At 40.6% G+C, this 22,284-nt stretch overlaps 1 protein-coding gene across 1 annotated transcript in view; it reads left to right on the top strand.

Moving 5' to 3' along the window:
- The window catches only part of LOC132397564 (protein kinase C-binding protein NELL1-like), a 943,441-nt gene that overhangs the window by 552,821 nt on the left and 368,336 nt on the right, over positions 1-22,284 (top strand). The window contains exon 14 of the mRNA XM_059976383.1: positions 18,607-18,729. Coding sequence (XP_059832366.1) covers positions 18,607-18,729 — 123 coding nt within the window. The remainder of the gene's footprint in view (positions 1-18,606; positions 18,730-22,284) is intronic.

Genomic DNA, 22,284 nt, shown 5'->3' with positions numbered 1-22,284 from the left:
GTGCTTCTGGATAGCCACCCCTCTCTGTTTATAATAACTTCCCCATACCTTGCTTTAACCTTCTGTCCACTCACCTTAATGCTGGTATTTGAAATTTTCATCCTTGGAAAAATACTATGACTATCTGCCCTATCTGTACCTCTCATAATTGTGTTAATTTATAGATTTTTCCTAAACCTTCAAATGTTGATGTCTGATAAGATAACTGCTAGCCTCCCTGAGAATGCTGAATCAGTGCCAGTGTGCAACAAGCATAGGTATATGCACAGAGACAAGAAAAAGTATTCACCCCACCCCTTTGGAAGTTTCCATGTTTTATTGTTTTACAACATTGAATCACAATGGATTTAATTTGGCTTTTTGGACATTGATCAAAAGAAAAAGACTCTTTTCTGTCAAAGTGAAAACAAATTTCTACAAAGTGATCTAAATTAATTACAAATGTAAAACACAAAATACTTGATTGCATGAGTATTCACGCCCCTTTAATGTGACAAACCAAATCAGCACTGGTGCAGCCAATTGTTTTTAGAAGTCATATAATTCGTTAAATGATGACCGTCTGCAGTCAAGGTGTTTTAATTAATTGTTGTAAAAATACTCCTGTATCAGAAAGGTCCAACTGCAGGTGAGTCAGTATCATGGCAAAAGCTACACCATAAGACAAAATAACACTCCAAGCAACTCTGCAAAAAGGTTATTGAAAAGCACAATCAGGAGATGGATACAAGAACATTTCCAAGTCACTGAATATCCCTTGGAGTACAGTTACGCTAATCATCAAGACATGGAAAGAATATGGCACAGCTGTAAATCTGCCTAGAGCAGGCCGTCCTCAAAAACTGAGTGACCTTGCAAGAAGGAGACTAGTGATAGAGGCCACCAAGAGACCGATGAGAACTCTGGAGAAGTTACAAGCTTCAATGGCTGAGATGGGAGGGACTGCGTATACAGCAATTGTTTGCCCAGGTACTTCGCCAGTTGCTTTTTATGGGAGAATGTCAAAGAAAAAGCCACTGTTGAAAAAAAACTCATATGAAATCTCTGCTGGAGTTTTCCAGAAGGCTCATGGGAGACTCTGAAGTCAGCTAGAAGAAGGTACCGAAACCAAAATTGAGTTTTTTGGTCATCAAACTAAACACTATTTTTGGCGTAAGCCGAACACTGCACATCATCCTCAACACACCATCCCTACCATGAAACATGGTGGTTGCTGCATAATTCTATGCGGATGTTTCACTGCAGCAGACCCTGGAAAGCCTGTGAAGGTAGACACTAAAACAAATGCAGCAAAATACAGGGAAATCCTGGAGGAAAAATTATGCAGTCTGCAAGACAACTACAACTTGGGAGAAGGTTTGTTTCCCAGCAAGACAATGACCCCAAGCATAGAGCCAAAGCTACACAGGAATGGCTTAAAAACAACAAAGTTAATGTCCTGGAGTGGCCATGTCAGAGTCCAGACCTCAATCCAAATGAGAATTTGTGGCTGCACTTGAAAAGTGCTGTTCACTCAAGATCGCCATGCAACCTGACAGAGTTTGAGCAGTTTTGTAAAGAAGAATGGGGAAAAATTACAGTGTCCGTATGTGCAAAAGCGAATAGAGATCTATCCACACAGACTCAAGGCTGTAATTGTTGCCAAAGATGCATCTACTAACTTGAAGGGGGTGAATACTAATGCAATCAGTTATTTTCAGTTATATATTTGTAAATAATTTAGTTAATTTTCTAGAAGTGTGTTTTCACTTTGGTACAAAAAACTCTTTTTCTCTTGACCAATGTCAAAAAGGGCAAATTAAACTTACTGTGATTCAATGTTGTAAAACAATAAAACATGAAAGCTTCCAAGGGGGGGAGCTGAATACTTTTTATAGGCACTGTACCTGCAAACAGTATTTATAGTTTATATAGTTTATATGCAGTATGTAATTGAGTAGCAGGGTGAAGATATATCTCTACCAAAGGAGGTGTAAGTCACCCTTGGGCAAGGTGTAACACCTACTTAGCCCCCCCCCCCCCCCCCCCCCCCGATCAAGGTCACAGAAAGTCATGGTATCATGTGGTGCATATCACAAGACCTGGCTGTGTGACCATTGACACCAGGCAATCTCTGAAGAGAACTGATAATGGCAAGGGTCGCTCGTCTTGTAAACACACTATCCAGAAGAAGGCAATGGCAAAAACACTTCTGTAGAACTTGCTAAGAACAATCATGGTTATATTGTCCACGTCATATGACACGGCACTTAATGATGAAGAAACTCAGCAAGAAGACAACAACTGCTCACTCACACTGCAAGCCCACTGGACTGCTCATGGCCAGGGTTCAGTTTTGTAAATAACAAGTTTTCTTTTGCTTCGCTGAAGAGCTGGTTAAGCTAATTGTATTTCTGTCACCATGCATCTGTGTGTAGCAGATACAAAGAACTTGCCCAGGACAATTGAGTTTGTTCCCAGACATCCTGTCCCTAACCTAATTTCCAAATGCTGACATCTGTTTGTATCTTCAAATGGCAACTGGATTTATTATTCCTGAACAATAAACTGTCAGCAGCTTCAAACTTTAACATGATTTACAGTGTCCAATTGACAGCAAATGATTTTTATGGAAACAAAATGCCATATTATTGTGTCGGAGTTATATTCTGTGGGTTTCTGCCAGCCGACTCATTTTACCATTCAAGGCTGTTTTGTATGAAGCAGGTCCGTAGAATTCTGTGCTCCAATTTACCAAGTATCTATGGTCTTAGTATGAACTGCTAATTATTTGTGATTTAACATTAGCACTGATGAGTGGAATCCAGCCAGTCTTCAGTCATTATCAAAAGACAGTCCCTGTCTGGCAATTGTGATTGTGTCTGAATGCATGAACTCAGTTCTCCCAACTGAAAAGAAGCCCATATGACTATTTGTAGTGTGCTTTTAGGTGATAAATGTAAATTCACAGCTTTTCTGATGGTTTCTAATCTACATGTGAAATGATTCACTGCAGAGAGAGACTGTTTTTCTTTAATCATAGGAAACTCATTTATTTCTTGCGCTTCTTTCCAGATGCATCGAGGTGATGATATAATCTATGGATTTGACTGTCATTCATTTTAAATGGTATTTTCTGCCTTTATTTCAGAATGTGCGTTTAATGTTAATTAACTGTGAAAAGCCTGCAGCGTCAACCTATCCCCATGCCCCTCAAGTGGGCAGAATAGAATTATAATCACCAGCCTACAAAAGGAGGGGAAGCTGATGAGCAGCAGCCAAAGAGGCGACAATTCAAAAAGCAATGTGTGGAATTTTGTAGCGCTGTTTGTTGTATTTCTGCTGTCTCTTTAAATGAGCTGTCCTGATTTGTGACATTTATATATTTTATTTATTGAGATGCAGCATGGAATAGGCCCTCTTGACCCAATGGGCCGCGCCGCACAGCAACCCCTGATTTAATCCCGGCCTAATCACAGGACAACTTACAATGACCAATTAACCTACTAGCCAGTACATATTTATCATCAAAGTACGTTTATGTCACCATATACTACTCTGAGATTCATTTTCTTTCAGGCGTACACAGTTGAACAAAGAAATACAACAGAATGAATGAAATGCCGTACACAAAAACTGACAAACAAATCGCGACAATCCGTGCAAATACAAAAAAAAGCAAGTAAATAAATAATACTGAGAACAACAGATGTAGAGTCATAGAAAAACATAGAAAACCTACAGCACAATACAGGCCTTTTGGCCCACAAAGCTCTGCCGAACATGTCCCTGCCTCAGAACTACCTAGGTTTTACCCATAGCCCTCTGTCTTTCTAAGCTCCATGTAACCATCCAGGAGTCTCTTAAAAGACTCTATCGTTTCCACCTCCACCACCACCTCCGACAACCCATCCCACGCATTCACCACTCTGCATAAAAATATTTACCCCTGACATCTCCTCTGTACCTACTTCCAAGCGCCTTAAAACTATGCCCTCTCATGCTAGCCATTTCAGCCCTGGGAAACATGATCAATGCCTCTCATTACCTTGTGCACCTCTATCAGGTCACCGCTCATCCTCCGTCACTCCAAGAAGAAAAAGCCAAGTTCACTCAACCTATTCTCATAAGACATGCTCCCCAATCCAGGCAACATCCTTGTATATCTCCCCTGCACCCTTTCTGTGGTTTCCATGTCCTTCCTGTAGTGAGGCGACCAGAATTTAGCACAGTACTCCAAGTGGGGACTGACCAGGTTCCTACATAGCTGCAACATTACCTCTCAGCTCTTAAACTCAATCCCACAATTGATGAAGGCCAATGCACCATATACCTTCTTAACCACACAGTCAACCTGCATAGCAGCTTTGAGTGTCCGATGGACTTGGACCCCAAGATCCTTCTGATCCTCCACACTGCCAAGAGTCTTACTATTAATGCTATATTCTGCCATCATATTTGACATACCAAAATGAACCACCACACACTTATCTGGGCTGAACTCCATCTGCCACTTCTCAGCTCAGTTTTGCATCCTATCAATGTCCCATTGTAACCTCTGACAGCCCTCCACACTATGCACAACACCCCCAACCTTTGTATCATCAGCAAATTTACTAACCCATCCCTCCACTTCCTCATCCAGGTCATTTATAAAAATCACAAAGAGTAGGGGTCCCAGAACAGATCCCTGAGGCACACCACTGGTCACCGGCCTCCATGCAGAATATGACCTGTCTACAACTACTCTTTGCCTTCTGTGGGCAAGCCATTTTTGGATCCACAAAGCAATGTCCTTTTGGATCCCATTCCTCCTTACTTTCTCAATAAGCCTTGCATGAAGTACATTATCAAATGCCTTGCTGAAATCCATATACACTATAGTCCTTGAAAGTGAGTCCATAGGTTATGAAAGCTCAGAACTCAGATGACTTAAGTTATCTACATTGGTTCAGGAACCTAATGGTTGAAGGATAATAACTGTCCCTGAACCTGGTCGTGTGGGATCTGAGACTCCTGTACCTCCTCCTCCTTCCTAATAGCAGCTGTGAGAAGAGGGCATGGCCTGGATGGTTGAGATCCTTGACAATGGATGCTGCTTTCTTGTGTTAGTGCTCCATATAGATGTGCTCAATGCAAGGGACAGCTTTCCTATAGTGGACTAGGCTGTGTCGACTACTTTTTGTAGGCTCTTCCATTAACTGTTGACTGTTTACTCCGTCCCATAGATGACTCAGTGAGTTTCTCCAGCTTTTTGTGTGTGTTTATTAAGTTTATTGGATTGCAAGATTCCTAAATGGTTCATTTCTTCCTTCTGACCAGTCCAGTTTATGTGTGAGCCCAGAGCAACAGCAACTTGTTGATAACTGAAATGAGCATCATGTACAAATAGATAAGTGATCCAGTAATCATTGCAACAGAGGAAGCTCTGTAGCCCGATTATGCACAATCAAAGATATAAGGACATAACCAGGCACTGAACAGGAAGGAGACCATAAGACATAAGAACAGAATTAGGCTGTTTGATCCATAGTGTCCACCATTCCATCAACCAATTATCAGGCCAGCAACTTGGTTCAGGGGCAATTAGGGATGGGAAAGTAGGGAACAGTTGTCCATCCATGGGCATACATGTCTTGTGAGCTAAAAGAAAATAAGATTTATTCATGGATGTTCAATCATTATTGTATATGAAATACAGCATGCCTATCACCACAAATTTGAAATAAAAGATTTTAATCTTCATCTTTAATCTAAGTAACAGAGACGCAAATGATTATCAGCACACACATCGAGTAGATCTCTGTACCATTTGTCTCAATGACAGTTTTCTCTTCACACTCAGGAAAAAGTGCATCAGAAATAGATTGCACGTAGAAGCTACATTAATAGAAATGACAGCACATACAGCAGCTCTTGTGAAGACAACATCTTGCCTTTGCAGAGAGATTATCCTTAATATGTAAATTCCCACATATTGACTTGAGCAGATTAAGACAACAAAATTTGTCTGAATGTTACGCTGCAGGGAATCACACCAGCAAGAATCAGAATCAGGTTTATTATCAGTGACAAAGTTTGTTTTGCAGCGGCAGTACCGTAGAATACGTAAAATATACTATAAATTACAATAAGAAACGTATATGAAAATAAGTCAGTAGTGCAAAAAGAGAACAAGGATAGTGAAGTAATGTTCATGGGTTCATTGCTGACATGTCTTGTAACTCCAAAACATAAAACTAATCGAAAGAAAAATGCGGAGCTTGGAATAGTATGTATGCATCTAGTTTTTACTTTTTAGCAAGTGTGCATTTATGACGTGGTGGTGTAATGATGTAAGCCATTCATGGAATTCTACATATAATCCACAATGAATTATTTAAACAAACAATGCTTAATCAAGTAATATATTTACAGTATACTATGTAATATAACTACTATTCTAGATAGACATCCACAGCATAGTAAATTTTAAACTGTCTCATTCAGATCTAAAGATTTAATCTCTGTGGAGGGTTTCTCACTCTTGTGGGATAACATCATTCCTGACGGGGGTGGGGGGGGGGAGGTTACTCTGTTTGGCAGGTTGGACTTGTGGCATGAAACAATCTCAGATTCTGGGGCCTCCTCCATGGTGATTGTGGGCATTGATAATGGGACTGCAGGAAGTGATATTGACAGCTCTGGGTGCTTTTCTCCTCTAACAACTGATTCTACTCTCCTGAACTGATTGATGTGTCACCTCCAGATGCAATCTCCACTGTGCAGGAGGGTGGTCCAGTTTTGCCCTTAATCTTTCTATATACCCACTTTGATCACCTCTGTAGTCCTTCGCCAGGACTGCTTGTCCAGGAGTGAAACATCAAACCTCCTTGTTTGAGGAGCCCTCAACTTGTCTTAGCTGTTTCCCCGCAGACACCTTCTGAGATTGAGTTTGAGCAGATCCAAGTGTGAACAAAAGGGATAACCCAGGGACAGTATAGCTGGTGTGTTGCTTACTGTGGAACGTGCTGCATTGTGATATGCAAAGAGGGAATTGGAGAGCTTCTGATCCAGTGTTAGTGAAATGTATTCTGCTGACATATCGAATGGTGAAAGCTCTTGATAGAGTGGATGTGGAGGGGATGTTTCCTATGGTGGGAAAATCTAAGACCAGAGGACACAGCCTCAGAATAGAGGGGAGTCCTTTTAGAATGGAGATGAGGAGGAATCTCTTTAGTCGGAGTGTGGTGAACCTGGGTAATTCGTCGCCACAGGCATCTGCGGAGGCCAAGTCTTTATGCATACTTATGAAGGGATGAAGGGATGCATGGGGTAAGGAGAGGTGGGGGCAGGCAGGATATTGAGGCTCAGAGATAAAATGGATCAGCCATGATCAAATGGTGAAGCAGACTCAATGGGCCAAATGGCCTGCTTCTGCTCCTATATCTTATTATCATTCATACCCATATGAACCCATAAAGTTTGTTATTTTTCTGCCACTTCTTTAACTCGACCATCTTCTCTTGTGAAGAAAGCACGCTGCACCTTTTAAAAAACTTTTACATCTTGCCGTGCTTCAATGGGTAGGTAGTTGTCTCAGATTCATTTTAAAATTTCCTTGATGCCAGTGTTATGTTTGGTAACTCCAAACTATAAAACTAATTGATTGAAAAACACAGAGCCGAGAATAATGTGTGCACTTCTAGTTTCTACTTTTTAGCGAGGCACGCACTTATGACGTGGTGGTATGATGACATATGCCTTTCATGGACTTTTACATATAATCCATAATGTATTTTTAAATATAAATTTAAGTAACACAATAAACAATATATTTGCAATATTACTCAAAATTACTGAAGTATGAAATACACAATTGTTTCTTCAGAAATCTGAAGGTGAGGGTGAAGAATCTGTTCCTAAAACATTGAGTGTCTGTCTTCTGGCTCCTCTACCACCTCTCTGATGATAGTAATGAAAAGATGGCATGTCCTAGGTAGTGGGGGTTCTTAATAATGGATGCCACCTTCTTGTGCCATTGCCTTTTTAAGATGGGAGGGGGAGTCTAGCGCCTCTGATGGTGCTGGCTGAGGTTTCTACACTCAGCAGCCTTTTCAGATCCTGTCCCCTCCATACCAGACGGTCATGCAAACAGCTAGAATGGTCTGTATGGTAAATCTGCAGATATTTGCTGGAGTCTTTGTTGACATACCAGATCTCCTCAAACTCCTATAGAAATATAGCTGCTGGTTGGCTTTTTCATAAGTGCTTCAATATGTTGGGCCCAAAACAGACCTCCAGAGCTGTTAACAAGTCTTTCCTTATCACTTGTCTGTGAGTACCTACTTTTGTTCAACTCAGGAAAAGTGGGCTGTGTCAGAAGCAGCACCTTGAGAAAGAGCTGGGAAACAAGTTAAGCCACAACACAGAGCTGCTGGCTTACTAACGGCAATGAGCATCATGTACAAATAGATAAGTAATCGTTGCAACAGAGGGAAGATCTGTAGCCCTATTATAAACAAAGATATAAGGACATAACCAGGCACTGAACAGGAAGAAGACCATAAGGCATAGGAGCAGAATTAGGCCGTTTGATCCACAGTGTCCACCGTTCCATCAAAGCTGATTACTTTCCCTCTCAACTCCAATTTTCCTGCTTTCTCCCCTTAAAAGCCCTTACTAATCAACCCCTGATTTAAATATGTCCAATGGCTCGGCCTCCACAGTCATCTGTGGCAATGAATTCCATGCAAAATCCCCTACCTTTGACTGTGCAGAGACCTGAATATGAGTTTAAGACAGCTTAACGTGTTGGCAAAATGTGTCAATATGGATTACATTGTCTTGTCTCACTCTAAGTACTGTACTGGAGTTTCAAGTGGAGTTTCCTCCAGGAGTTCTGCATTTGGCACCAGTTTTCAGGGCTTTCTATTTACTTTGCCTTGTGTACTGCTTAGAGGTTTACTGACTTCTCTTTCCTACATCACAGCAGATTATTTGGAGTGCAGCGTTCCACACCATTTGGCAGCATATGAGTAATCTGACACTGATCTCTGAATATTGATAGTTAATCAGACAAAGTACCAGTGTATCTGATTTGCTGATGCCATTTCTTTTATAGTTTTAAGTTACTCTCGCAAGGATCCCATTGAAATTCACTTGGCTATGTTTTCTCTTATCCCCTTTTGGAAGCTAAACCATTCAGGGAAGGTTTGGTCCCTAATGCGGATTACTAAATCCTTCAGCTCAAAGTAAAATGCCTCTGATAACTAGTATCATGTACTTTTAGATTGTCCACCAAGATTTTTGTCAATACCTGCGAAAAATTTCTTCCAAGATTCCTTTGTTCCTGTGACTTGAAATGGAGTCCACAATGTATTATTTTGCTAGCGGCAATGTTTAATCATTTGTTAGTGCACTAGGCAGCACACTGGGTTAGAAGAGAACTGACTCACATCGAAAAAATGACCTTCAATGGTAAGCTGGCAGAAGTGATGAAAGTTTTATTTGTAATTTTCCAGCTTGCATGAGTCTCAAATGAAGTAAGTTTCTGCAGTCTTAATACAACTGCAAGAGGGACTAGCTATAATTCACTAATTGGCACAAGATTGAGTAATCTTACTTGGACAGACCCAACATGAAAGGTGGCCTGGGAAATCAACATGTCAGAAATGTGCTGCCAGGAGTGTTTCTCTGAAATTCTATTTAAGCTTTGATTTTTATTTAGAAACCCCTTGTTATTTTGTCCTTTGTCACTCTTGACCAAGGATTGTTGTAGCTTTTGTACAATTTTTCAGCATTTGTACAAAAACCTTTTATTTTCTGATGTAAAACTATACCAGTGTGCTTTGAAGTGTTGATGAACTGATCATTTGTGTCAATTGATAAATTAACTCAGTAATTGTGTTTGTATATCAGAAAAGAAATTGCTGGGCTTTTTTAGACAAAAGCGTACGAACAACTTGGGGTAGAAATTGCAGTATTTTTTCCTCTGAAAAATGTAATTTTAACATTGCTAGTGTAAAGTTGATAGAAGTGTAGGTCCAGTTGGCATTGTGCTTACTAAAGATGTGATTCAGGTTGATTTATTTATTTATTGCGATACTGTGTGAACAGACGCTTCCGGTCCTCTGGCCCACACTGCTCAGCAAACCCCGATTTAACCCTAACCTAATCACGGGACAATTTACAATGACCAATTAACCTTCCAATCAGTATGTCTTTGGATTGTGGGCAGAAACAGGATCACCCGGTGGGAACCCAAGCTGCCACGGGGAGAACATACAAACTCCTTGCAGAAAGCAGCAAGAATTGAACTCGGGTCACAAAGCGTTGTGCTGACCACTACACAACTGTGCTGCCTACACGCATATTGAAACACAGAGTGAAATGCGTCATTTGCATTAACAACCGACACACCCCGGGATGTGTTGGGGGCAGCCCATAAATTGTGCCACACTTCCGGCACCAACATAGCATGCCCACAATGTTTAACGTCCAACAGAGCACACAACATGGAACAACTCACACAGTCCCAACAACAGAACAGAACAAGGAAACTACAGCAGAACATGCCCCTTTCACACCGTCTCACCCCTTCACACACACAGGCTTCCAACCAGCATGCACAGACAGGTACTCTGCAGGCTACTAATAACTGAAGTAAGATTGTATGATTTTCTGGATCATCAGAATCAGGTATTTTATCACCGGCATGCGATGTGAAATTTGTTATTCATCACTCTCTTGTAGAACAATTTTACTTCCTACAGAATTACTGGAAGTTACAGTCAGAGCAGCCTCAAATAGATACTTTAAGTAATAATTATCAGGCTTACTTAGATTAGAGTTTATCAAGCTGAACTGAGCAAAACTTTCAGAAGTGGAGAAAAGTCTCAATTGATCGCACAAGGAAAATATGCAGCATCTATGGAGGTAAAGAGATGGTCAATGTTTCAGTTGAAGACCCTGCATCATATCTGAGGCTGTTAAGAGGAAAGATCACCAGTACATAGAAGTGAGAGAAAGGAGTAAGAGAGAGGCAGGTAGGTGATTAGTGAACCAAGATGAGAGGGAATGATAGAAGGATGAACCCAGCTGTGAGAAGGAGTGAGGGGTTGTTTAGACTGCTTGAGGTGACAGATGGAAACAGATAAGGATATTTTCCCTAATGTATAACTCTACTCTTTAAGAAAGGAAAGAAGCAAAAGACAGGATATATAGGCCTGTTAGCCTGACTCCAATGGTTGATAAAATGTTAGGGTCCATTATTAAATATGAGTTTTAGAGATTCTTGAAGTGACATGATTAAATAGGTCAAAGTCAGCATTGTTTCCTGAAGGGAAAATCTTGCCTGAAAAATCTGTTGGAATTATTTGAGGAAATAGCAGGTAGGACAGACAAGGGAAGATCAGTAGGTGTTGGTGACTTGGATGTTCACAAGACCTTTGAGCAGTGTTGCACATGAGGCTACTTTACAAGACAAGAGCCTATGGTATCATGAACAGATGATTAGCTGACTGGCAAAAGGAAAAGAATGAGAATCAAGGGGACCATTTCTGGTTGGCTGTCAGTGACTAGTACTGTTCTGTAGGGGTTAGTGTTTGCCCTGCAACTTTACATGTTATACAGTGATCTGGATGATGGAATTGATGGCATTATGACCAGATTTGTGGTAATGCTGGGGAAGTAGAGAGTTTGTAGGACTCGGACAGATTAGGAAAATGGGCAAAGAAGAGGCAGAAGGAATACAGTGTAGGGAAGTGTCACAGTAGCAGCCACACACAGCTGTGGAGGCCAAGTCATTAGGTACATTTAAAGCAAAGATTGTTAGGTTTTTGAGCAGTAAGGGTGTCAAAGATTTTGGGGAGAAGGCAGGAAAATGAGGTTGAGAGGGAAAATCACTCAGCCATGATTGAATTGTGGGCTGAATCCCATCTTCCCCACCCCACCCCCAAGCTGGTTCCACCTATCCGTCTTTGCTCCCTCATCCGGTTCCTACCTATCACCCCCCTCATCACTCATCACTCTCACTTCTATATACAGACTCTTGTATTAAAACATATTTTTCAATACACTGGAATCTTTGAAGGGAGGACTTCCTTTTGTGTCTAGACAGTTTTTTCGGGACATTGCTAGCAAAGACAGCGTTCATGACTCATCCAGAATTGCCTTTTCGAAACTTACTTACCTACTTTCTTGAACCTCTGTAGTCCTGCTGATGAGAGTACTCCCATGATGTTCTAAGATTCATAAGACCATAAGGTCATAAGACACAGGAGCAAAATTAGGCCATTTGGCCTATCAAGTCTGCTCCTCCATTCCATCATGAGATCACAAGACCATAAGACTTGAGAGCAGAATTAGGCATTGATGTCTGTTGTACTATTCCACCATGGCTGATTTATTAATGCTCTCAATCCCATTCTCTTGTCTTTCCCCTGTAACCTTTGACTCCCTTGTTAATAAAGAGCCTATCAAACTCCACATTAAATATACCCAATGACTTGTCCTCGACGGGGGTCTGTGGCAATGAATTCCACAGATTCACGGCATTCTGGCTAAAGAAATTCCTCCTCATCTCTGGTCTAAAGGGACATTCTTCTTTCCTGAGGTTGATTTGCTTTCACTTTTGTGATTCCTGCTGGCACTCAGCCCAGTGATGAGAGAATATTGGCAATATGACAGTGGGAGACGAGAAGGGGAATTCTTACCGGCTGGAGTTCCTTGGAGGTGGAGGCTGTAGATAAGTAACTGCAGATAAAACGCTGTGTGTCAGTTGTGGAGAGGTGAGTGTTTAAAGTGCTTGAAGGAGAGTGAATCAGTTTGTCCTAGACTTCTTGTAGCTGCAAGCATTTAGACAGGTGGAGGGTGTTCCAACGCACTCCTGATTGTGCCTTGTAGATGGTGGAGTTTCAGAAATGAGTCATTCACAACTGGATACTCTGTATCAGACCAGCTCATGTAGCTGTCATATCTGAGACAAGAACAGCTGAGTTTCTCATCCTTGGCAATTTATCGTTGATGGTGGAGGTCTTAGTTATGTTTATGCCCTAATCTCTAATGAATAAAGCCATTTAACTGGATCAGCAAATCTGTGGATCACACAAAGATTGGGGTGTATTGGACAGTGAGTAAGATTATCAGAGCTTGCAGTGGGATCTGGACAAGTTGGAAAAATGAGCTGAAAAATAGCAGATAGATTTTAATACAGGCAAGTGTGAGGTGTTACACTTCAGCAGGACCAACTACAGTAGGTCTTACACAGTGAACGGTAGGGCACTGAGGAGACTGGTAGAACAAAAGCATCTGGGAATACAGGTCCATAGTTCATTGAAAGTAGCGACACAGGTAGATAGGCACTCTGACCTTCATAAATCAAAAGTATTGGGCAGGAGATGGGATGTTTTGTTGAAATTGTAGAAATCATTGGTGAGGCCTAATTTGGAGTATTATCTGCAGCTTTGGTCACCTACCTTCAGGAAATACGTAAATAAGGTTGAAAGATTGCAGAAAAAATTTACAACGATGTTGCTGGGACTGGAAGAACTGAGTAATAAGGAAAGATTGAATGGGTTAGGACTTTGTTCCTTGGAACATAGAAGATTGAGAGGAGAATTGATGAAGGTATACAAAATTATAAGGGGTATAGATAGGGTAAATGCAAGCAGGCTTTTCCCGCTGAGGTTGGGTGGGACTACAACTAGAAGTCAAAAGTTCAAGGGGAGCATGAGGGGAAACTTCTTCACTGTGCACGGACTGTTTGAACTGCTTCCATCTGGTAGGCGCTTCAGATCCCTCCAGACTAAGATTAATAGGCACTGGAGAAGTTTTTTCCCTACTGCGGTCACTTTGCTGAACAGTTAACTGCCGGTTAACTGTCAGCTAACTATTACTTGGATTGCACTACTTGTATGTATATTTTCATTTATATTTATCATTATTATTGTTATGAGCAGAGAGACAACATCTGCCGGAAGTAAATTCCTTGTATGTGCACAGGTACTTGGCGATTAAAGTCTGATTCTGATTCTGATTCAGAGGGCCGTGAGAATGTGGAGTGATCTGCTAGCACAAGTGGTGCATGTGAGCTCGATTTCAACGTTTAAATGAAGTTTGGTTTGGTACATGGATGGCAAGGTTATGGAGGGCTATGCTCTAGGTGCAGGTCGATGGGACTAGACAGTTTAAATGGTTCTATATGGACTAGATGGGCTGAAGGGCCTGTTTCTGTGCTGTACTTTTCTTTGACTCTCTGACTCTAAATGACAAGGCCCAGTATGCCCAACTAATTTACCTTTGGAACGAATTGGGTGCTGTAGTAGCGTAGCTGTTAGCACACGGTATTACAGCTCGGGGCGTTCTGGAGTTTGGAGATCAGTCCTGGTGCTGTTCCAAAGGAGTCTGTCTCCACAGAAAGTGTGGGTTTTCTCTGGGTGCTCCAGTAGGTTAATTGATCAATATAAACTATGCCTTGATTAGGTTGGGGTTAATTGGGGTTGTAGAATGGCTGGGGCAGTGTGACTCAAAGGGCTGTGAGGGTCTAGTCCATGCTGTTTCACTGAATAAAATTAAATAAAGTTAATTTTTCAAAGTCAAGTTGTGTTTATGTTTTCAAAAACATTCCTGGACATTTTTCAAATCTGATAAGATGAAGTGAAAAATAAATGAGTTTTGGCTGGCCATAGGCATTTGTCTTGAGAATATTCTGAACAATTTCGTGGCTATCTATCTGGCCATCTGGATGTACTTCTAAATAAGTAGCCAACTCGCTACATTATAACATACTTGAGTCCGTAATTGCAAGTATCGAGGATGTGTTATTTCATTTACATTTTATAAGGAGGCTCATTAAGTTTACTTCCGCAGATATTTCATGCAACCACCTCAATTTTATTAAGATATTCTTTATTCTTCATTCTTTCACCCTCATGCACTTACTTAACCTCCCATTAAATGCATCTCAATTGAGCCTTGGGCTAGAAGCTCTTTTTGGGCATAAATGAAACTATATCCAGGTCTAAGAAGATAATAAAGTGCTGTATTACATTTTCAACTTCACAATTTCTGTATTAAATTTTATTAGTATGTATATCAAATAAAACTTAGGATTTCAAGAATAATGATAGAATATCACCTATGGGAAGTCCTAATGGTTCCATTGGCGAAATTATACATTTATTCAGTGGACTTATCAGAACAGAATTTCTGATAGAGAATGCAAGTTTTCTATGCTCAAATATAGATAAATTATACTTTGAATTCACTGGAACAAAATTTCCTTTGATTTCTGTGCACCGTGGTAACGTAACAGTTAGCTTAACACTATTACAGATTGGGCCGATCCGGCGTTCAGAATTCAATTCCAGCACCATTTTTTAAGGAGCTTCCACGCACTCCCTATTAACTGTGTGGGTTTCCTCCAGTGCTCCGGTTTCCTTCCACAGTCCAAAGATGTACCAGTTAGTAGGTGGATTGCTGTGTAGTGTGGTTTATTGGGGTGGAAGAGCCTGTCCGGTGCTCTATCTGTAAATAAAATAAAATAAAAATACTAAGATGTGAAAAAGAGCGGTGTCATCTGTACAGTGACCAAATACTGTATTCTCTCCCCTCAACATCTAGAGTCCCTCTTCCTCTCTTACACATGGATACACCCATGTAGGTACTTACACGCACTCACATGCACACACACAAAGAAATGAATTAATTTAGATACCAGCATTGACTTACCACAACACTGAAGTTCTCCACAACTTATAGACCCAGTTTCAAGAATTCTACAACTCAGTATAACTTATTTATTTACTTACTAATTGCGTGCATTATTTACCTTCTTTTGCACATAGTTGTTTGTCAGTCCTTGTTATAGCTCTTCATAAATTCCATTGTATTTTTTCTTCCTGTAAATGCTTACAAGAAAACAAACCTAAGGTAATGTATGGCGACATATACATACATGGATAATAAATTTACTCAGAGCTTTCGAACTTTGAATATTTAAAAATTTCTCCTCTTAATTTGACTACAGCACCCTGAAGGAGTGGGAACATGACGAGGAATTTTAATCTTTATTGTTGAGTTGTGAGATCACAAAAGTTGGTGGAACTATTGAAGTATATCAGCTTCTACAGCAGGTGTAATTGTACAACTGGCATCTGGTGGAAGTCAAAGTTAATTTATTATCAAAGTGCATATATGTCACATTATCCGACCCTGAGATTCGTTTTCTTGTGGGCATTCACAGTAAATACAAAGAGACACAGTGGCATCAATGAAAAACTGCACACAACAAAAACTGACAAACAACCAAATTGCAAAAGACAACAAAGTGTGCAAATACAAAACAAGCACAAAATTATAATAATAAATAACCAAGCAATAAATATCAAGAACATGAGTCATAGAGGCCTTGAAAACCCTTGAAATCAGATCAGCAGTGGGGTGCATAGCATTGAGTGAAGATATCCCCTCTGGAGCAAGAGCCTTAATGTTGAGGGTTCATAACTATTCCTGAACCTGGTGGTGAGGGTCCTGTACCTCCTTCCTGTGGAAACCAAAAACAAAATTTCACAGGATTAAAAGCCTCCTGAAATGGATGATGCTGCCTAATTTTCTGAATAAAGTAATTAAGTTCTTAGCTTCATGAAACAGAAGTTTCCACATTTTGTGCAGCTTTTATTTGATGATTTGTGACATCAAAAAGTCACAAGGGGGTTAAATCAGGTAACTTGCACACACATCATTAGTATCTGTATCAACAGTAGAGCACTGTGCAAAATGTTAAGCAGAGACATCTCCCAAATTGGCCCAACATTTCATTGTAAGGATTCATTGAAACATTGTAATTTGTTTCCAGTAAATGAAGGCCTTAATTAAGTTAGAGAAAAACAAATAAGACACTGCAGAAATTGTGCCCTTCCAGTTAAGATTTCTTGCTCGATTGCACTAAGAAATTGCTTAGGAAAAGGTTCTGACAGCAATGATCTAAGATCAGAGCTACCCTCTGAATTATTGTATCCTGGAGCTGATCTCAGTCATGTTGTTGAGACAGTGTGTCTGCTCTATCAAAAAAAAAATGTGTAAAATATCAAGCGAATGTTGGTGGGAAAAGAAAGCCAGGACCTTAAGTTTACCCTGGCAACCATTTATCATCCACTTCACCAGAGAAATATATGAAGTGGAAGCCACTTCTCGGAAATCTTTATCATTGCACTTATCATGCATTTGACATCTTGCCATTGGTTCAATATACACAATCTACAGAATATACAATTAATTAGATAAACACAGGTTTTTCCTCAACATAAACTTTACTTACAGTATAATAAAATATATTATTAAGTGTAAACAAGGATTTTAAATCAGGGATGGTGAAAGAAGAGGACCATGTTTCCAGTTCAGAATAGTATGCTGGGAACTGCTGTTTTAGCAGAGGCTCAGTTCTCTTGCCCTTGTATAGTGACAAGTCAAAGATGCTTTGGTGATTTGAAGCTCATTCGTGAAAGCTGGTGCATCAGTGATGGAAGGAGTGAATATGTAAGGTGGAGTTTAGGGTGCTTTATTTAACTCCTTCAGTCACTGGAGCTGTACTTAAAGTGAGGATTCCATCATGGTTTTGACAGTAGTGTCGTTGTTAACACAATTGCTTTACAGCACCAGTGATCCCAGGATAGGGTTTAATTCCCACTGAGTTTGTCCTTTCTCCCTGTTACCATGTGAGTTTCTTCCAGGTCCCCTAGTCCCCTCCCACATTCCAAAGACATACGCTTAGGAGTTGTGAGCTGCAGACATGCTATGTTGGTGTCAGAAACCAGGTGACACTTGCGGGCTGCTCCCAGCACAATCCTCAGACTGTGTCGCTTGTTGCATTTTACATTGAGAGCGTGCTGACAAATTGCATCTCCACCCGGTATGGGAGCAGCCGAGCATCGGACCGGAAGTCCCTACAAAGGACAATGAGAACAGCCGAGAGGATCATAGGAACCTCCCCAGTATCCATCGCGGACACTTATCTGGAGCACCATGTAATTTTATTAAGAATCCCTCCCATTCATCCAGCATCCTCTTTGACTTCCTATCATCAGGCAAGAGACTCTTAAGCATAAAGACAAGAACAGTCAGGATGGGAAACAGTTCCTTCCCTCAGGCCATTAGGCTTCTGAACTCCCTGCTGCATCGCATTTGAAGTGTCACTGGCTTAATCTGCTCTGTACCTTTATACTTTTATAAATATTTAATTTATGCACTTTAGTTTTTTATTTATATGTGATTCATTTGTAGAGTTTATCCTTGCTTTCATAAGTTATTGTGTTATGTGTACTACTGTGCTTTACACCCTGACACAGAGAAGCGTTGTCCCATTTCTATGAACATTATTTGGTTATATACTTGTATATAATTAAATGACAATAAACTTGACTTGATGTCCAATGACACATTTCATTGTATGTTTTGATGTACACTTGACAAATAGAGCCTAACGCGAAACTTACCTACTTTGTATTTGGTGGTGTATCGCCTGCTACAGATCACCAGGCTTCAGCAAACCAGCAGCACACAATGCAATCCTTCCCCTTGGACTCCTGTTAATGTGACCAGCCACGCTGTCAGTCATGGCATTTGAGCAGAATCCTTTCTCTCCTGCAGAGCACGATGAATGTGGAAGTGGGCGCCACAACTGTGACGAGACAGCAATTTGCACTAACACTGTGGGAGGCCATCTGTGTACCTGCAAGCCTGGCTATGTGGGCAATGGGACCATCTGCCGAGGTAGGTAGGGTTTGGAACTGAGAACATGTTAACTGTCAGCTCCTGCAACAACGCTTTCAAATGCAGGTGAAGCCAGGACCGGTTGGCAGCAAAGTCCCTGCATCAGGATCATCACCTTTTTTTAAACACGAGATTCTGCAGATGCTAAATCTGGAGTAATGTACACAAAATGCTAGGGAAACTCAACAAGTCATACAGCATCAATTAAACCTTCTGTAGATACTGGCTAACTTGCTGAGTTCCTTCAGCATTTTGTTTATCAACTTTTCTTTTGACTCATCTTTCCTTGCATTTTGTGCCAACTAGGCTAATACTTATACTAACTGTTGCACTCAGATTTTCATGATTTTAGCTTTACTTCTACTCTCAAACAGCTGTTTTTGACCGGAATGAAAATGGCAGACATTTTAAGGCCAGCTAGGCCATCAAGCCTGTCTCACATTTATTGTGTCAGCAATATCACTACAGCCCCAACGCCCTTGTCTTTCCATTTACTAGACTTATTTCCTGTTGGAGGCATAAGAAAAGAAAGAAAACAATCCAAAAGATCTAAAATTCCTCATTTGATGCAGCCTGTCCAGCAGATCACGTTAACATTTTATGTGATTTGCATTCAGGCATCACACTCCTGCCTTCTGCCTTACTAATTGCCATGGAAAGCTCAGTAAACTGGAAATGCGATATAATTGCATTTGATTCTCCCCCTTTGCAGCCGTGTTAATGTAGCATGTACAGTATTGCTGTCCCGGTCTCTCCTAAAGGCTTTGCAAATCACTTCCTGCACATAGGTCAGACTGTCATAACATCTCTCAATTCTAAAAAAAAGACTTGAGATCCAGGCAATTCCTACTTCTGGTTGAAGTGCCGCAGTAATCTTGTGTGGAAATTAAGGCAGGTAATGATTTGAAGTGATTTAATAACTAATAACAGAAGAAGGCAGTGGGAAACCACTTCTTGTGGAAATGCTTTGACACGAACGATCTTAGTCATGAGGCCACAATCGCCTACGTCATAATAACATGGCACATAATGATGATGATGAATGACCTGCACTTTTAATGTAACAAGGTATCACTAGATATTTGACAATTTTGCTGCACATATTGACAGGGAAGAAAATACTATGGCACTGGCGCGGCACCAGAATATTGATCAGACGTTCAGGCTTTAAGTGCAAGGTTTTGATTGGAACTCAACCGAAGTAGTGTGTTCAGTTTTGATCACTGCATGTTCAGAAGGACTTACAAACTGAGAGGAGTGCAATGTTGATTCAGTGGATTAACACTGAGATTTAAAGGATTAAGTTATGAGGACATGGTACACAACTTTTTTCATGGACCCGCGAGTTCAAAATTTTGAGTGGCCGAACTAAACAAGGTTTTCTGAAATGATAAATAAAATCGATAAGATAAATGCAACAGAGAGATTTCCACTGGAGAGGGAACTAGATCCCGAATTTTAGAGCAGATTTGAACCATCCAGCAGAGAAGCATGAAGCAACGCACAGACAAAATGCTAGAGAAACTCTGCAGGTCAAGCAGCATCTATGGAGGGGAATAGCCAGTTGATGTTTCGGGCAAAGCTTCTTAAAGAGGCATTGTTTCACAGAAGTAGTAGATCAAGAGGGGAAAGTAATTCTTCCTTCTGAAAAGCTTCATATCCTGGCTGAATTGAAATGATCAAGGCTGCCTCCAATTATTTTTCCTTGGCAACACATTCAGAGGGAAGGAAATAAAATGGATGATTAAATTGAGTTCCAGGCCATGGGTGGGAGATGCTCCAGGGACAGAGTAGTTTGTACCTGATCCTGTTTTCTTGTACTGCGATGCAATTTCTTAAGTTTACATCACAATATATTAGCTACATGAATATGAGAAAATACATTATTAAAGGGAGCAATATTTTCCACTGTGATTATAAAAAATGCTTGCAGGGCAGATTGTGACAACATAGTGTGGTGAAAGTAAATCCTTAAACTCAAGGGATTCTGCAAATGAAATCTTGAGCATCACACAAAAAATGCTGGAGGAACTCAACAACTCAGGTAGCATCTATGGAGGGGAGTAAATCCTGATGAAGGGTCTCAGCTTGAACCATCAATTGTTTAGTCCCCTCCATAGATGCTGCTTGACTTCATTTTGTGAAAGGAGAAGCTTTTTTTTAAACTTGCTGTAAAGCAATCTCTTCACTGTTGCCTCATGTCAATCTCTTTAAGTACTTTATGCCGTTTTTACTTCCAGTTTATTTTTGAGGAAGGACACATTTGCTGAACTTTGCAGGTGCTTAAAGTACATTACCTTACTTCAGTCGCACTGATGAATGTGAGAACAATCCTTCCCATCGGAGCAAATGCAATTGAGAAACATTGTCAAGATACAATTAGAATTGAGGCCGGAGAAAAAAAAAATCCACAGCAGAACACGATGCTTCCTTATCGGAATATTCTGCATTAAGTGCATTTTCTGTGTGATATTGGTAATGAAAACAACATTGAATGTGTGGAAATAGTGGAGTTAGTTAATTGTAAAGTGTTAGAAGTCTTAAGTGTCAGTAGAACAGATGGAGTAGAAATTGCCGTCATTCGGATACATTGACTCTCGAGTTCATTAGTGATAAAGATAGGTGTCAATGGCGTTGTGTATGAACCTTCTGGCAAGCAGTGACACAATAGGTATTTATGTGGATATGATGTCAGTTTTGCAAATAGTATTTTCATCATGTGGCACTGGATAGATAGAGAGCTGGAGTAATTACATTCTGTGTGTCCGTCAGCAGCAAGTCCAGGAGCTGTGAAATTCTGGTCTTACGTTTGTCAACTTAATTGAATTGATTGAATAAGTACTCAGATCAAGAACTTCCTCAAAGCTGTGGTTGTTACTCTTTAAGACAAAAAGTGTACCCATCCCATTCTGAGAGTTTGCTTTCACATGGTAACATTGCAGTGAGAACCTGGTAGAGCTCCTGAGCAATGGAAAGTATGGGCTAGTGCAGGTTGATGGGAGTAGGCAGCTTAAATGATTTGGCATGGACTAGATGGGCTGAAGGCCCTGTTTCTGTGCTGTAACTCTCTGTGATTTCTAGGACAGATCACCTGAATTGTTAACACCAAGTATTTTAAAGCTATTCGCCCTTTTGATCTCTGACGCCCACTTGAGGACTGGATGATGGTCCTTGGACTTCTTCCTCCAGTCGCTGATAATCAGCTCTTTGGTTCGGCCAGAGTACTGTATTAGTAAAAGAGAGGGCAGGGCTGATAATGGAGAGAATGGAAAGATCACCTATCTGGTGATCAATGCAAATGCTTCCATTTAATGAGAAAGACCATAGGAATAAGGGATTTTGGCTGCAAGATTACACTGGAGAATTTAGAGTTGTTCTTCTTGAACCAAAGAAGATTAAGGGTAGATTTGATGTATGCACTGTACATATAAAAGACTATGGCAACTAAAGGCAATTAGTGGGCAGGTATCCCATGAGCAAAGGGTTAAAGGACATGTGGATACTGAATTAAGTGACAGGTAAGTGACATGATGGGGTCAAGAGAGGTACGTTACT

The sequence above is a fragment of the Hypanus sabinus genome, chromosome 7, assembly GCF_030144855.1.
Source record: "Hypanus sabinus isolate sHypSab1 chromosome 7, sHypSab1.hap1, whole genome shotgun sequence".
NCBI lineage: Eukaryota > Metazoa > Chordata > Chondrichthyes > Myliobatiformes > Dasyatidae > Hypanus > Hypanus sabinus.
Note: the sequence above shows the minus strand (reverse complement) of the source record. Positions and strands in the feature narration are given on the sequence as shown.